The following is a 16,726-nucleotide window of genomic DNA, read 5'->3' on the forward strand; positions in this document are numbered from 1 at the left end:
GCCTTCAAATCGGGGGATCCCCTGCCCCTACCTGGGGATTGGCAACCCTAGTATTCCATAAGATCACAAAGATATGAAACTACCTTGTATTGAATCAGATTATTGGTCTATCAAACTCAGGTTATTTACTTCAACCAGCAGCAGCTCTCCAGAGCCTCAGGTCGAGGTCTTTCACTTTGCCTGCTATTAGGTCCTTTCAACTGGAGATGGTGGGGACTAAGCCTAGGACCTTCTGCATGCCAGACAGATGCTCTACCACTGAATTATGGCCCCTCCCCAAGTTAGAATTTATGAATTATGAGCACTTCCAGAATGCTTTTCTCGTGTCACTAGTGCTGCTGTGAAAGAAATAATCCCTCCACAGACGAAGATTTACTGCTTGATTCCAATTATAATAGCTGGCCAGATGCTGCAGGGTTAGTTGTGTTAGTCCAAATTAATATCTGAAACAAAAACTCATGTCATACCTTTTGTTAAAGCCAGCCACAAGAACGAAACAAAAATAATAAACTTACATTCTCCAGAAATCTTCATATCCAACAGTGTCAACATGATTTGGCTGTGGCTCAGCTTCTTCTGGGAAAGCTGCCTGTGTCACAGAGAATGGTGGCTGGGGTGAGGTAATAGCCACACTGCCCAATACTAAGATCCTGAGTCCTTATCCTAGGAGATTAGGGGCACCTCACAGAAACTGCCGAATGAAAACCAGCTTGGTGTAGTGGTTAAGTGTGTGGACTCTAATATGAGAGAACAGGATTTAATTCCCCATTTTTCTGCATACACCTGCTGATGTGACCTTGAGTCAGTCACTAGTTCTTTCACAGCTGTTCTCTCAAGAGCAGTCCTTGATAGTGCTTTCTCAGCTCCACCTACCTTACAGGGTGCCTGTTGAGGGGAGAGGAAAGGAAAGAAGTTTGTAAGCCACTCTGAGACTCCAAGTGAAGGGTGGGGTATAAATCCAACTTCTCCTCCTCCTCCTGCTTCTGGCATTATGCTATTTTTAACTAACCAAGCTTATTAAAAATGCAAGTTCTTCAAGGAAATATTTGTAGCTGATGCCTGAAATAAAAGTTGTGGTTTCTGGGGAGTCTTCTTATCACATCCAACACACACTCAAATGTGTGGCTTTCCTGTTGCTTTAATTTAATATACAAAGGCACCCCTAATTCTAAAGGAATGCCAATTCTCAAAACATCCAGGATACTGTTATCAATAAGAACACAAGAAGAACCATTCTGGATCAGGGTGTCACACAGCAGCCCATCAACTGCCTCTAGAAAGCTCACAAGCAGGATGAATGCAATGACTTCCTTCCACCTGTGCCCCGCAGCAATATCTATAAGGAGGAATGCTGCCTCTGGTACTGGAGATATCCCTCACAGCTACTAGCCATTGATAGCTCCATCCTCCATGAATTTGCCCATTTCCCTTTTAAATTCTTCATTCGTATGTTCTTAAAACCTTTGCCCCTTACTTCCCTCCTCCCTAGCCACTGGTGAACACTGCCTCTGCGCATGAAAGTCCCACCAAGACCTGATTGCTAATAGCTATTGTTGGACATCTGCTCTCTGAATGTGTTTTTCATGAAAGCCTTTGAAAGCCACTTGAACTGGGGAGCATTGCTACATCTCTCACGGCAGAGAACTCCAAACGTGAACTGCCCCTTGGGTAAAGTGGTTCTTCCGTTTATCTGTCCTTTGTCTTCCTGCCGGTCAATTTTATGAGTGACTTTGTCTGTTAGGGAAACAGGCTCTGCCTGTGAGCTTACAGCTACAGTTAAAGACAAAACACATTGGGGAGGAAAGGAAAGGAAAGGAAAACAGGAGACACCATGGGTTTTTAAAAGATAAAGATTTTCAAAATGTGTCCACTGTGTCATTCCATGGACTTTATGGGCTCCTCTCCACCTCTGTTATATGACCTACTGTCCTTCTGCCATTTACAGCTTGAGTGTGAATAAGAGAGCAAACCTTGAGCCCAGAATTTTTTTGCTCCTCACTTCCATATTTCTCATTGATAATTAAAAACTTATTTGAGAATAACTGAAAGCCTGATTGGATTGTCCAAAACAGAATTACACCCGTCTGTTGAGAGCCAGTTTGGTGTAGTGGTTAAGTGCGTGGACTCTTATCTAGGAGAACCAGGTTTGATTCTCCACTCCTCCACTGGCACCTGCTGGAATGGCCTTGGGTCAGCCATAGCTTTCGTAGGAGTTGTCGAAAGGGCAGTTGCTATAAGAGCTCTCTCAGCCCCACCTACCTCACAGGGTGTCTGTTGTGGGCAGGGGAAGATAAAGAAGATTGTGACTGCTCTGCGATTCAGAGTATAGGGTGGAATATAAATCCAATATCTTCTTCCTTGGTGGTCTCTCATCCAAGTACTAACCAAGGCCACCCCTGCTTAGCTTCCAAGAGATGATGAGGACTAGCCTTGGCTATCTCAGTCAGGGCAGGGTATTGGAAGGCTTTAATTTTGCTGAGAATGACCCAAAGATTGCTTTTGCAAAATGACGGTGTCTGTTCTTTCCTTGTGCTTAGGACTGTCTGAGTAGCAAGAGCCTGGATCCAATCACAAACACAGTGACTCAAATCTTGAGGAAAACCTACCCCAAAATGCCTCTTCCTGCGGCTCCGTTGAGCAGCCCTTATTCCTTCCCCGTTCCTGGTGGCGCCAGAACTGGACCTTTGGAACCCAGGCCAGAGGATAAATTGCTCTGCTGTACGTGGCAGGAAGTAGATGGCTACTGGTGGGCTTAATGTCCCTCCAAGCGTTTGCTTTTGGAGGTGGAGAGGCTGTTTTGTCAGCCGGAGAGGCGGGGTGGCAGGGTGATGGTGGGGAGCTTAGTTGCAAGAGAGGGATGACGGAAGGTGGAGTATCCCACTGGCAAAAAGGCTGCATCTATGGCTGTGATGCCTAAGTCTTATCACTGCCATCCTAAGAATCCTGTCCCTTCAGTGGGCACTTCAGGGCTTTTTTTGTAGCAGGAACTCCTTTGCATATTAGGCCACACCCCCTGATGTAGCCAATCCTACCAGAGCTTACAGCAGGCCCTGTACTAAAAGCCCTGTAAGCTCTTGGAAGATTGACTACATCAGGCGTGTGTGGCCTAACATGCAGAGGAGTTCCTGCTACAAAAAAAAGCCCTGCACTGTGAATAAAGCTTCTGTGTAGGATTCTGCATAGTCTTGCTTATGGTTGCGCTATAAAGGTCAGTCTTTGTGGAATGGACAATGGTGTGTTGCTCAGATCTTTTAGACCTTTTACCCTTCTCAGAAGTAGTATGCTGCTGCTGCTGCTCAGAGCAGATGTTTGTATTTTCACTCATGGTTAGCAGCCTTAAATTCTTCCCTAGTTTAAAGAGGGGGAGGAAGAAGATATTTTCAATAAATACCTGGGAGAACATTCAAACCCAGATGTACGAACACGTATAAGCCTTTCCCATTGTATTTGTACTGTCCTGTTTTCATGGTAATAAGTCCATAGCCAGGGCTTTAGTGATCAGCTTTCACTCACATGGGTGGTGCATTTAAGCATTACTCCAGTATCTCATTCAAAAAAAGGTTCCCCTGTACCTACAAATGCAGGAAGTCAGTGCTGTCTACTCAGACCCACTGTGGCTGTCCAGGTTCTAATGCAGAAGACCTCCACATTACTTACTGCCAGAGCTTTAACTGGAGATGCCAGGGCTGAACCTGGGACCTTCTGCAAGCCAAGCAGATGCTCTGCCCACTGAGCCATGGCCCCTCCCCTGTAGCTAAGGCAAAGTTTAAAGGACCTCAAGAGTGCACCACTTTTCCATGTTCACTTCAATAGCAATTGAGAGGCTCAAAAGGTGCTTTCTGCCCACCATACTGATGATACTGGTTTTGAAGAGACCTTAAAAATCAAGGACGACTTTAAAATGTGAGGTGCAGTATGTTGGGAAATATCTTAAAGTGTTGACATTTAGCATGTGGTGAAATCCTTTTTTACTCATTTCTCACTAGTGTTGCTCTGCTCACAGGTTTCTGTCCCCCCCCCCCCCCCAACAGCACAAGCGATTTCCCACCAGTTGCTCCATTGGCGCATTTAGAAGTGCGGCTCTCTCCAGTTCCCCTCGCGGTTTCTTAATCCTTAAAAGACAGCATCATGAAGCCGCGAGGGAAATTGGAGGGAACTGCACATCAAAATATGCCCACGAAGCAACTGGTGGATAATAGATTGCTTGTGCTGGAGAAAACAGAAGCCTGTGGGCGGAGCAATACTCGTGAGAAATTGGTCTTTGTCTTAATTTTTTTTTTCTGTCATTAAGTCACAGCCAAGTTGTGGAGACCCTGTGGGGGTTTTCAAGGCAAGAGATTTTTAGAGGTAGTTAGCTATTGCCTGCTTCCATATCACCAGGGGTCATTTTGTAGAAAAATAGGTGGTGGAGCTCATTCAGAGATTGTTATGCAGCTGCACATACTATTCAATGGACAAGGAGGAGGAACTCTCAGGAGGAGGAGGAGGAGGAACTCTCAGAAAGGTTCAGGAGCTATGCTCCTGTGAGCTCCCACTGAATCTGAGCCCCGCATATCACAACCCTGGTATTCCTTGACGATCTTCTTTCCAAATATTGGCCAGGATTGACCCCAATTAGTTTCTGAGGTCAGAAGAGATTGAGGTAGCCTGAACTATCCAGGCTGGGGCCTTTGTCATTAGGCAGGACAAGACACAGGTGATGTCACTGCATGGTCTGCATGGCCTCTCTGCCGGATCAGACAGTTCCTTGATTTTTTCATTTGCTCATTTCAGATGGTTGTGAAGAAGATGGAGAGGAGACTGAGAAGGACCTGAATAGTGAGGAAGTGGAAACCAAGGAGGAAGTGAGCCTTGTTTGGGACTGTGGGTGGATACTGAAATGCAGGGCTTTTTTTTTGTAGCAGGAACTCCTTTGCATATTAGGCCACACACCCCTGATGTAGCCAATCCAATACAAGAACCTGTGGGCATTCGATGAAATTGCTGAGCAGACAGGTTAAAACGGATAAAAGGAAGTACTTCTTCACCCAAAGGGTGATTAACATGTGGAATTCACTGCCACAGGAGGTGGTGGTGGCCACAAGCATGGCCACCTTCAGGAGGGGGTTAGATAAAAATATGGAGCAGAGGTCCATCAGTGGCTATTAGCCACAGTGTGTGTGTGTGTGTATATAAAAATTTGCCACTGTGTAACACAGAGTGTTGGACTGGATGGGCCATTGGCCTGATCTAACATGGCTTCTCTTATGTTCTTATGTTCAATCCTCCAAGAGCTTACAGTAGGCCCTGTACTAAGAGCCTTGTAAGCTCTTGGAGGATTGGCTACATCAGGGGTGTGTGGCCTAATAGGCAAAGAAGTTCCTGCTTCAAAAAAGGCTATTGCATAAATTAGTGTGCTCTGGGGTCATCCTTCCTGAACTAAGACAAAAATGTGTGAGCTGGAGGCTAAAAATCTGTGAGCTAGTTCATGCTAACTCTGCTTAGAGGGAACTAGGCTTGCCAATCTCCAGGTCCCAGCAGGGGTTCTTCCGCTTTCCCAGGTTCCTTCCTGCCCCCAGTCAGCTGGCCGGCAGGGGGAAGCCCTGCCTCCAGAGGACCATGTGCCTTTCCACCTCCGGAGGCTTCAGTCTTCGATTGAAAGGCTTCCTCTTGGGATGATGTGCCTGTGTTACTTTGAAGATGTTGGCAGCAACTCATGAGTAGAGAGGCCAATCCCTCACTTCAGAGTTGGCAGAAACGGGTGTGGGGGGAAAACGTCTGCTGAGCCCTTCATTATTCCCTATGTGGAGATCGATTCTCATACGGTAAAGTGAGGAATTGATCTGGAGGTTTCGGGGGCTCTGGGGGAGCTGTTCTTTGAGATAGAGGCACCAAATTTTCAGTATAGTATCTAGTGCCTCTCCCCAAAGTACTCCCCAAGTTTCAAAATGATTGGACCAGGGGGTCCAATTCTATGAGCCCCAAAAGAAGGTGCCATCCTTCATTATTTCCTATGGAAGGAAGACATTTAAAAAGGTGTGCTGTCCCTTGAAATGTGATTGCCAGAACTCTCTTGGAGTTCAATTATGCTTGTCACACCCTTGTTCCTGGCTCCGCTCCCAATGTCTCCTGGCTCCACCCCCAAAGTCTCCTGGCTCCACCCCCAGAGTCCCCAGATATTTCTTGAATTGGACTTGGCAACCCTAGAGGGAACACTGCCCGCCACCCACAGACGCAATGACAGTCGGGGGCCCCATTGCTTTCGATGAAGCCAATGCACCTCGATCAGAGCATAATCTCACACTACTGGGCAGGCTTCTGTAGGATAAGATGACTTGGTGGTTCTTTCTGCAACTTCCTTCCCGTCTCTTATTTTGAAAGGACGATGATTTAGAGACAGATGTTGACAAGCTCATGTCTAAACCAGAGCCTGATCGACCAGAGTCAGAGCTTGAACAGTACCGGGCATTGTGTTTGGAACTTTGCGGCAACTTTCTGGTGAGACTCTCCTGATGTGGGGCATTCATTACAAATTCTATAAGGTACTTTACAGAAAGAGACATGTCAGGTTTTTGTGTCTTTTCCCTGTTGTCAAGGAGTCTCCATTTGGAACTGAAATGAACTCTGAGGATGCCGCTGGGACTCCAACATGTTCCTGTCCTGAAGTAATGCAAAAGGCTGCTCCTGTAAACCACCTGCCAAAAGGTGGAGAGAGAGACCAAACTGCTAACAGGCAAATATTTCCCCAGAAGGCCTCCCGAGTTCCTGTCCTGAACTGTGTGAAGAAGGAAAAACTTTGCAGACCTACAAGATTGGCCCCTGAGGAAGCGATGCCTGTGGTGGACTTCTTCCAGGCCAAAGACAAAGCCAATACAGCCAGTCTGAACCCTCTTGCCAAAGACTTATCTTGGGACGTACAGATTGGCTGTGCTCCTTGCTTAAACTCCTGTGAGCCTGGGCTCCAAGAAGTTGTGGGGGCCTCTGAGGTCATACAAAAGCTTCTCGAGAGACATCCAGGGAATATTCCTTCCCATAATCCTCGCCTCTACATGGCCAAGGCAGGGTGCACAAAGTCCATTCCAAAGTTCAGAGTGTTAGCCTTTCCGGATTTCTGGGGTCACCAAACGCTTCCATATAATCAGTCTATACACCAGAGGAGATACAGCATCCAAAAGTAAGACTGTGTTACTTCTTTTCTTTCATAAATATAGGGAGGGAAACTATAGAATGCTTTGCGTTGTCTCATCTACCTGCATCCTTGAACAAGAAATGGAAGACAAGCTCTGCAGTGGTGGTAGAGGATCATGCCTCCCCCCACTCTAAGGAAACCCCCAGAACATATTGATTAGGGGAAATTCTTAGAGTGTTGTGGACTCCACCAGATGTGAAATTACAGCAGTGCTTTTTTTGTAGCAGGAACTCCTTTGCATATTAGGCCACACACCCCTGATGTAGCCAATCCTCCAAGGGCTCTTAGTACAGAGCTCTTAGTACAGGGCCTGGTGTAAGCTCTTGGAAGATTGACTCCATCAGGGGTGTGTGGCCTAATATGCAAAGAAATTCCTGCTACAAAAAAAGCCCTGCATTACAGCATAAGAACATAAGAGAAGCCATGTTGGATCAGGCCAGTGGTCCATCCAGTCCAACACGCTGTGTCACACAGTGGCCAATATTTATATATACACACTGTGGCTAATAGCCACTGATGGGCCTCTGCTCCATATTTTTATCCAATCCCCTCTTGAAGCTGGCTATGCTTGTAGCCACCACCACCTCCTTAGGGGAGGGACAGTGGCTCAGTGGTAGAGCATCTGCTTGGTAAGCAGAAGGTCCCAGGTTCAATCCCTGGCATCTCCAAAAAAGGGTCCAGGCAAAAAGGTGTGAAAAACCTCAGCTTGTGACCCTGGAGAGCCGCTGCCAGTCTGAGTAGACAATACTGACTTTGATGGACCAAGGGTCTGATTCAGTATAAGGCAGCTTCATATGTTCATATGTTCCTGTGGCAGTGAATTCCGCATGTTAATCACCCTTTGGGTGAAGAAGTACTTCCTTTTCTCCGTTTTAACCTGACTGCTCAGCAATTTCATTGAATGCCCACGAGTTCTTGTATTGTATTGTATTGTACTGAGTTCTTGTATCCGCAATGTCATCTTCTGTTGCTTGGCTGAGCAAGTGTGGGCTGTGGAGTGCGAGGGCAGTGACATGCCTGCTGCAGGGGGGTAACTGGTAATCCTGTTGCTGGATTGGATCAGTGGTCCATCTAGTCTGGCAGCCTGTTTCTTGCAGTGGCCAACCAATTGCCTTGGAGGGCCACAAATGGAACGGAAGCCAAAGGTGTATTGCCTCACAGCACTGGTATTCAGAGGTTTGTGGAGGTTCCCCATAGTCACCATGGCTAGTAGGCATTGATGGACCTCTCCTCCATGAGCCTGCAGGATGAGCTGTGATCTGAGAGGACCTCCTTTCAAATCTTATCTCTGCCCTGTATTCCTTGGCTAGACTTTCTAGCCTACCTTACAGGGACATTGTTAGACTTACAAGGTAACATATGTGAAGCGTTTTGGTCCCTGTGCCCATTCTTATTCTGTCTGCTCCATGGATCCTCAGCTTCTTTGCTTCCCTTGCTTGGTCCTATAGGCAAGCGCATTGCAAGAGAACCAAACGCTCCCCCTTCTTCCATATTTCTTCTACACTAAACTGCAAGGGCTCTGAGGAAAAGAACTACACAGGCCCACAACTACGGGAGGGGGGGCGGGCTGTGGGGGCCCTGCCCCTGACCTTCCATTGTGCCTCCCCATGGAGGGAAGGCAAGGTGAGGTTGCAAGGAGGCTGTGGGAGCCAGCAATTTGGGGTGGCAGGGGCTGGGAGAACAGCTGGGAGAGGAGTGGGAAGGGAAGGCCATGGGGCAATGAACAAGCAGCCCATGAGGATCCCATGAGGCTGCTTACTGCCCCCCCTCCCAAAAAATGAAAGCCTCCCCCTACATTTTTCAAATCTTGGCTATGGGGCTGGACCTACATGGCCCTGATCCTAGAGACTAGCAATTTAATCAGGCATACTGAAAAAGCAAAAAAGGGGGTGAAGGAGAAAGGAAGTTAGGCACAGAGTGAAAAAGCATAGGCTGTATTCTCCCATGAGTCACTGCAGTGTAGTGCTTAGAGTGTCAGATTGTGATCTAGGAGACTCAGGTTTGAATCTTTGCTCTGCCAGAGATGCTTGTATGGAGGTAGGGTTGCCAATCTCCAGGTGCGTGTAGGGGATGCCCCACTGTGGAGGCCCTCTCCCTGCTTCAGGTTCATCAGAAGGCGGGGTGTGGGGGAGGGAATTGTCTGCTGGGATATTCCCAGGCATAGGGTATAATGGAGAATTGATCCGCGGGTATCTGGGGTTCTGGGGCAGTGTTCCCTCTAAGCTGAGTTAGCGTGAGCTAGCTCACAGATTTTTAGCCTCTAGCTCACACATTTTTGTCTCAGCTCAGGAAGGATGACCCTAGAGCTCACTGATTTATACAGTAGCTCACAACTTTAATGCCAGTAGCTCACAAAGTAGAATTTTTTCTCACAAGACTCTGCAGCTTAGAGGGAACAGGGGGAACTGTTTTATTAAGATAGAGGCACCAAATTTTCAGCATAGCATCCAGTGCCCCTCCTCAAAATACCCTCCAAGTTTCAAAAAGTTTCAAAAAGATTGGACCAGCGGGTCCAATTCTATGAGCCCCCAAAGAAGGTGCCCCTATTCTTAATTATTTCCAATGGAGGGAAGGCATTTAAAAGGTGTGCGGTCCCTTTAAATGCAGTGGCCAGAACTCCTTTTGGAGTTCAATTAAGCTTTTCACAACCTTGCTTGTGGCTCCACCCCCAAAGTCCCCAGATATTTCTTGAATAGGACGTGGCAACCCTATATGGAGGACAGGTCTACCAGTGGCCACTGGCTATGATGACTAAAGGGAACCTCCATGTTCAGAGGCAGGCGACCTCTGAACAGCAGTGCCAGGATGCAACATCAGGGGAAGGCCTTGGTCTCTATGCCCTGCTGTTGCCCCTGCAGAGTGACTGGCTGGTCAGTGAGTGAGACGGGATGCTGGATGAGATCAGCATAACCAGGCTCTATAGATTTAAGGGCAGAAAGGAAAACTTTTAAAAGCATGTGGTGTGGAACAAGCGTTTTGCCTTTGTGTGTTGCCTAAGTTCATAAACCAGCTCAGGCCTCCTTTTCCTTTTTGCAGGGCCAAAATCTTTGAAGACATCCGCCGTGTCATCCAGCCAGATGATACAATAGATCGAGTCATCTTCAACATAGATGGTCCAAGGTACTAGTCCAGAGTGATGTAGTGGGGAGCATAGGGCTGAGAAGCAAGCCGTGCGCAGCATGTACCACCTGTTGTACATCCACCATTGTGTGGTACTTTTTTTTTCTGCTGGGATTTTCCAAAGCAAACTGGACATCAGGGACTGCATGGCAGCCATTTCGTGATTGGCCTTGTCCTTCGTGGTGGCCATTTTGAGACAGTGCCTGCTTCCCATCCTCAAAATTCCAAAAGTGCCTACGGGCTCCATGAGATTCACGGCCACTGTTCAATGGTCTGGATTCTGTAAAGCATCTGAACTGCCTTCCAGAGCAGACTTGAAGCTGCCCAGATGATCTATGTGAAAGAGTATGTTGGTGCTGGTGCTGCTGGTTAAATGAGGGTCTCTGTGCATTACAAAGTCCTTGTGTTTGTTATGCAATGGGGAAAGGACTCCATCCATCCATCCATCCATCCATCCATCCATCCAATTTATGGATCACCCAATCCTTGAGTACACAGGGCTCTGGACAAAGTACAACAGAAGTTTAAAACATCAAACAGAATTGTTAAAATTAAAAAATAAGCCGCTCTTAACATTCTTAAAATAGTCTCCAGATGGCATCATTATTTGAACTGAAGCCCAGTCAGGACTGTGTTGCTACCTCTCAGGCAGGATTAAAGAGGAGGCAGATGTTTAATGTGTTTTCCAGATCTGCTCCTCATGACCAGGTTGTGTGGACAGAGGCTCTGGCTGTTTTCTCCTCCTTAAAGTACCCTGCGGAGCTCCTACCAGCTCTGCCTGTGCAATTGTGCTAGTTAACATGTGCGTGCTCGAGTTTTGCAAGGGAGCTGATAACTGCTCCACAAGGTGGTTCAGAAGGGAAAGAAACAGTGTGGAGGAGAAGGCTGAAGAAGGTTCTGCCCACTGTGCCCTAGTTGTGAGGAGACAAGGGCATGTGTGACTCTGGAAAACACAGCACTCCTGTTGAAAATCTGCTCCAAAGTCTTTGTGTCTTTGCTCAGCACACACAAGGACATTGTAATATTCTCAAGAGGCCCTTCTAGGTGACAGCTTTTCTCCTGCTAAAGTCCAGGGGTAGGGAACGTTGGCTCTCCAGGTGTTTTTTGCCTACAACTTCCATCAGCCCCAGCCATTGGCCATGCTGGCTGGGGCTGATGGGAGTTGTAGGCAAAAAACATCTGGAGAGCTACTGTTGGCCACCCCCATGCTAAACAAATAAAGTTTGGGCCTGGCATCTTCCAGATACATTACACTGGGGAAGAATACAGTCTACAAGAAGCACCAAGCGGCCTTCATTAACCAGCTGGTTCCTCTCAACCTCCTGCTGCATATTTTCCAAGTGGGCCATTGGAGCTGCTACTGGCTCTCCTTCTAATAGAGATTCTTAACAATCTGCTTGCCTCTTGTTTTCTGTCTCCTTAAGCTGTGATGCTCCGGAGTGCTTGAAATTCTTTTCCAAATTTGAGTCCGGGAACCTCTGCAAGGCCATCCAGATGCGGGAGTAAGTAGCAAAAGACTTCCAGTGAGCTGCTAATGAATCTCGGCATGCATTTGTGACACCTGTATTCTCACACCAGGGGTCGCTCTGCTGATGCCGGTGCGCTTCACCACAGGCTGCTTGACACAACCATTGCCAGCTCAAAAATGTAACTAGCAGAGGCCATAGGAAGGTAGAACAATGAAGTTTAATTCTGGATATAAGCTTGCATCTGCATGCACATGAAAGTTTATGCCCAGAATTAAATTTTGTTGGTCTGTGGTGCCACTGGACTCAAACTTCATTCTGTTGCTACAGACTAACACAGCTGCCCACCTGAATCTATCTTCATAGAAAGATAGCTGAACCTTGTAGACAGGGCCGATGCTTAGGGTTCTGATGCCCCAGGCAGGTCCCCCAGCCCTACCACCCACACGGCATGCCCTTCTTAACCTCCCCCCCCCCCCACAGCCAGGGTTTCACCCCAGTATGCACCTGAGCGGGGGGAGGGGCTGGAGGCAGCAAGGCCGCTGAGTAGAGTTGGCACAGCAGCGGGCGTGCTGGGAGCCTGGTTCTGAGCAAGCCCACTGCCACCCCACTCACCCCATTCTGCCTTCTTGGGTCCCGGGAAGGCTGAGTGGGGTCAGTGTAGCAGTGGGTGTGCTGGAATCCTGGCTCCCAGTGCTCCCACTGCTGCACCACGTTGTTGACCCTGGGCGAGCATGGCAGCAGCGGGGAAGGGATTGGTGGGGCATGTGTGGGGAGGGGGTGGCTGGTCACCCCTGAGGCCAGGTAGCGCCCTAGGTGGCTGCCTACCTGCCCTACTGGGACGTGCCAGCCCTGCTTGTAGGATGACATCACCTATCACGCTGGCTCTCTTGAAGTATTGGAAAGGCTGTCACATAGAGGAGAAGGGCAGGGGGCTGTTCCTGTCGGCAGCAAAGGAGAGGACCTGCACTAATGGGCTTAAATTAGGGGTGAGAAGGTATCAGCTGGATATTAGGAAAACCTTTTTTATAGTTGGAGTTGTTCAAGAGTGGAATCAGCTACTGAGGGAGTTGGTGAGCTCTCCCTCACTGGCAGTCTTTAAACAGCGGCTGGACGAATGCTAGTCAGGGATGCTGTAGGCCAGGGATGGCAAAACTGTGGCTCTTGAAGCCCCCAGTGCCCATTTGGTTGGCTAGGAGAAGGTATTTGTCTCTTTAAATCACTTCTCCAAGCCAAACCAGCTGGTAGCTTGGAGAATGCTTTTAAAGTTCCTTCCTTCCTTCCTTCCTTCCTTCCTTCCTTCCTTCCTTCCTTCCTTCCTTCCTTCCTTCCTTCCTTCCTTCCTTCCTTCCTTCCTTCCTTCCTTCCTTCCTTCCTTCCTTCCTTCCTTCCTTCCTTCCTTCCTTCCTTCCTTCCTTCCCTTTCTCCCTCTCTCCTAGCTCTCAAACATCTGATGTTCATATGTCTCATGGCTCTTGGGCATCTGATGTTTATTCTGTGTGGCTCTTACATTAAGCAAGTTTGGTGACCCCTGCTCTAGGCAGATCCTGCATTTGAGCAGAGGGTTGGACCAGATGGCCTATATGGCCCCTTCTGACTCTATGAGTCTATGATCATGAAATTGTGATACAATTTTTAGAAGGTACCCTGTGAAGTTCATCACAGGAGATGTGATTCAGGGTTCTCCCAGTCCTAAATTTTGGATGGAGTCATCGCCATACATTTTGTTTTTGTGCATCTTCTATCTTTACCTGGGCTGGGCATACCAATGTCCGATCGAGGGCCAGTTCCGGTTTTTGTAGGGCCCCAGGGGGTGGGGGTGCCTCAGAGCCCCTCTGTCTTCCTCTGGCCACCACCAGGGCCTTCCTTCCAGCCCACTTACATCCCCCCCTGCCTTTGCCTGTCCACACTCCTGACATCAGCATTGTTTCACACAGGGCTTTTTTGTAGAAAAAGGCCAGCAGGAACTCATTTGCGTATTAGGCCACACCCCGAAATGCCAAGCCAACTGGAACTGCGTTCCTGTGGATTCCTGCTAAAAAACGCCCTGTTCCCTGCAATGCACATCTCTGCCTTCCAACCAAGGAATCCCAGGGGGTATTCTGCGGGTGGGGGTAGGAGGATTCTGCTGTTTCTGCTGGACAGTAATGAGTCATAAATGGTGTGCAGACATGTTTCAAAGATGAGGCTCTTCTCGCTCTTTCTCTCCTTCCTCCTAATCCAATGGCCCACCACAGTATAATCCGGTTGACTGGCTTTCTGCCTTGCTTGTTGCATTTGTTGGTTGTGCTGCGTGGGCCGTCCTCCATGAAGAATGCCTCTTTTTGCTGTGTGAATCTTAACTCATAGCTGCTGTGGCTTTGTGCTCCAGGTTTGAATACGATCTCATTCTCAACGCTGATGTAAACACCTCCCAGCACCAGCAGTGGTTCTACTTTGAGGTCAGCGCCATGAAGTCAGCCACTCCCTACCGCTTCAATGTCATCAACTGCGAGAAGCCCAACAGCCAGTTTAACTATGGTAAGAGCCCTACTGTGGCAAAGCAGAGATTTCCATCCAAGCACAAAACCCTTTGGCTGGGTCAGAAGGGTCTTCTTGGGGTCGTAGTTAAGAGCAGCGGACTCTGAGCTGGAGAACTGGGTTTGATTCTCCACTCCGTCACATGCAGTCAGTTGGGTCACCTTCAGTCACAGTTCTCTCAAGAGCAGTTCTCTCTCTCAGAGCTCTCAGTCCCGCCTACCTCACTGGGTATCTGTTGTGAGGAGAGGAAGGGAAGGAGAAGAAGATATTGGATTTATATCCCGCCCTCCACTCCGAAGAGTCTCAGAGCGGCTCACAATCTCCTTTATCTTCCTTCTCTACAACAGACACCCTGTGAGGTGGGTGGGGCTGAGAGGGCTCTCACAGCAGCTGCCCTTTCAAGGACAACCTCTGCCAGAGCTATGACTAACCCAAGGCCGAGGGCATTATATCCACAGGAAAGACTTGCAGAGACGTATGTTCCCATGGAGGACCATGTGCAGAGAGTGAGAGGACTAATCCCTCACAATCCCTGGGCCAAAAGAAGCTCGTCTGAAAGCCACCAGGGAAAGGGCTTTCTCCGTTATGGCTTCCGTATGGTGGAATCAGCTGCCGGAAGAGGTGAGGGCCTTGCAGGACTTGACGCAATTCCGCAAGGCCTGTAAGACGACCCTCTTCCGGCTAGCCTATACCTAGCCTATCCTTTAGCAAGGATAACAACATGTTGTAACTGGCCAGCCATCTGTTTACAAGAAACTGAATTACTCTGTGTTTTAAGGTTTTAATTGTTTAAATATTTAATTGTTTTATACTCGAACTGGTTAAATTTTATGTTTGATTAAATGTTGGAAGCCGCCCTGAGCCATTCGTGGGAAGGGCGGGATATAAATCCCGAATAAATAAATAAATAAATAAATAAGTCAAGAGAGATGATGATGATGATGATGGTGGTGGTTGTTGATGATATTGGATGATATTGGATTTATATTCTGCCCTCCAAATCTCAGAGCGGCTCACTATCTCCTTTACCTTCCTCCCCCACAACAGACACCCTGTGAGATGGGTGGGGCTTAGAGGACTCTCACAGCAGCTGCCCTTTCAAGGACAACCTCTGCCAGAGCTATGGCTGACCCAAGGCCATTCCAGCAGGTGCAAGTGGAGGAGTGGGGAATCAAACCCGGTTCTCCCAGATAAGAGTCTGCACACTTAACCATCACACCAAACTGGCTCAGGAAGGAAGGAAGGAAGGAAGGAAGGAAGGAAGGAAGGAAGGAAGGAAGGAAGGAGGGAGGGAGAAGATGATATTGGATTTATATCCCACCCTGCACTCCGAATCTCAGAGTCTCAGAGCGGCTCACTATCTCCTTTACCTTCCTCCCCCACAAGAGACACCCTGTGAGATGGGTGGGGCTGAGAGGACTCTCACAGCAGCTGCCCTTTCAAGGACAACCTCTGCCAGAGCTATGGCTGACCCAAGGCCATTCCAGCAGGTGCAAGTGGAGGAGTGGGGAATCAAACCCGGTTCTCCCAGATAAGAGTCTGCACACTTAACCATCACACCAAACTGGCTCAGGAAGGAAGGAAGGAAGGAAGGAAGGAAGGAAGGAAGGAAGGAGAAGATGATATTGGATTTATATCCCACCCTGCACTTCGAATCTCAGAGTCTCAGAGCAGCTCACAAACTCCTTTCCCTTCCTCCCCCACAACAGACACCCTGTGAGGTGGGTGGGGCTGGAGAGGGCTCTCACGGCAGCTGCCCTTTCAAGGACAACCTCTGCCAGAGCTATGGCTGACCCAAGGCCATTCCAGCAGGTGCAAGTGGAGGAGTGGGGAATCAAACCCGGTTCTCCCAGATAAGAGTCTGCACACTTAACCACTAAACCAAACTGGCTCTCCAGGAAGGAGATTGTAAGCTGCTCTGAGACTCCAAGTGAAGGGTGGGGTATATGAACAAATGTCTAATAAAGGTTTCAGACTGGAAAAAAAAAGAGTGGGGGGTATAAATCCAATTGCCTCCTCCTCCTCCCACAGCAGCAGCTCAGACTTGAAGGGACTCTGAGATAGAGGGACAACAGATTGAAGAGAGACAAGAGGGGGAACGCTTCCACTCAGTGAGCAGTGAAAATTATGTAATTCACTGCGAGTGGACCTAGTGAAGGCCACAAGGCTAGATGGCTGTAAAAGAGGGTTAGGCAGATTTGTGGAGGAGAGGTCCCTCAGCAGCCACTAGCCTAGATGACTAAAAGAATGCCTTCACCTCTCAAGGCAGCAAAGCCCCAGAAATATAGTAGGAACCAAGCAGTGAAGACTATCGACATTATTCAGATAGACAACTGGCTTGCCTCTATGTGAAAAATGAAAGGTAGATTAAAAGACCAGCTGCAAAGTAGGAGCTTCTGCACCCCATGAATGCAAGGGGGAAAAAATAACTTCTTTAACCAGAAGAAAAGAA

General features: G+C 48.2%; 1 protein-coding gene across 1 annotated transcript in view; it reads left to right on the forward strand.

The window, feature by feature from the left end:
• Positions 1 to 16,726, forward strand: part of AGBL1 (AGBL carboxypeptidase 1) — a 686,235-nt gene that overhangs the window by 100,728 nt on the left and 568,781 nt on the right. Inside the window, exons 8-14 of the mRNA XM_060260374.1 lie at positions 2,538 to 2,718; positions 4,774 to 4,844; positions 6,361 to 6,477; positions 6,576 to 7,153; positions 10,205 to 10,288; positions 11,713 to 11,790; positions 14,126 to 14,274. Coding sequence (XP_060116357.1) covers positions 2,538 to 2,718; positions 4,774 to 4,844; positions 6,361 to 6,477; positions 6,576 to 7,153; positions 10,205 to 10,288; positions 11,713 to 11,790; positions 14,126 to 14,274 — 1,258 coding nt within the window. The remainder of the gene's footprint in view (positions 1 to 2,537; positions 2,719 to 4,773; positions 4,845 to 6,360; positions 6,478 to 6,575; positions 7,154 to 10,204; positions 10,289 to 11,712; positions 11,791 to 14,125; positions 14,275 to 16,726) is intronic.

This window comes from Heteronotia binoei, chromosome 19 (assembly GCF_032191835.1).
Source record: "Heteronotia binoei isolate CCM8104 ecotype False Entrance Well chromosome 19, APGP_CSIRO_Hbin_v1, whole genome shotgun sequence".
Lineage (NCBI taxonomy): Eukaryota > Metazoa > Chordata > Lepidosauria > Squamata > Gekkonidae > Heteronotia > Heteronotia binoei.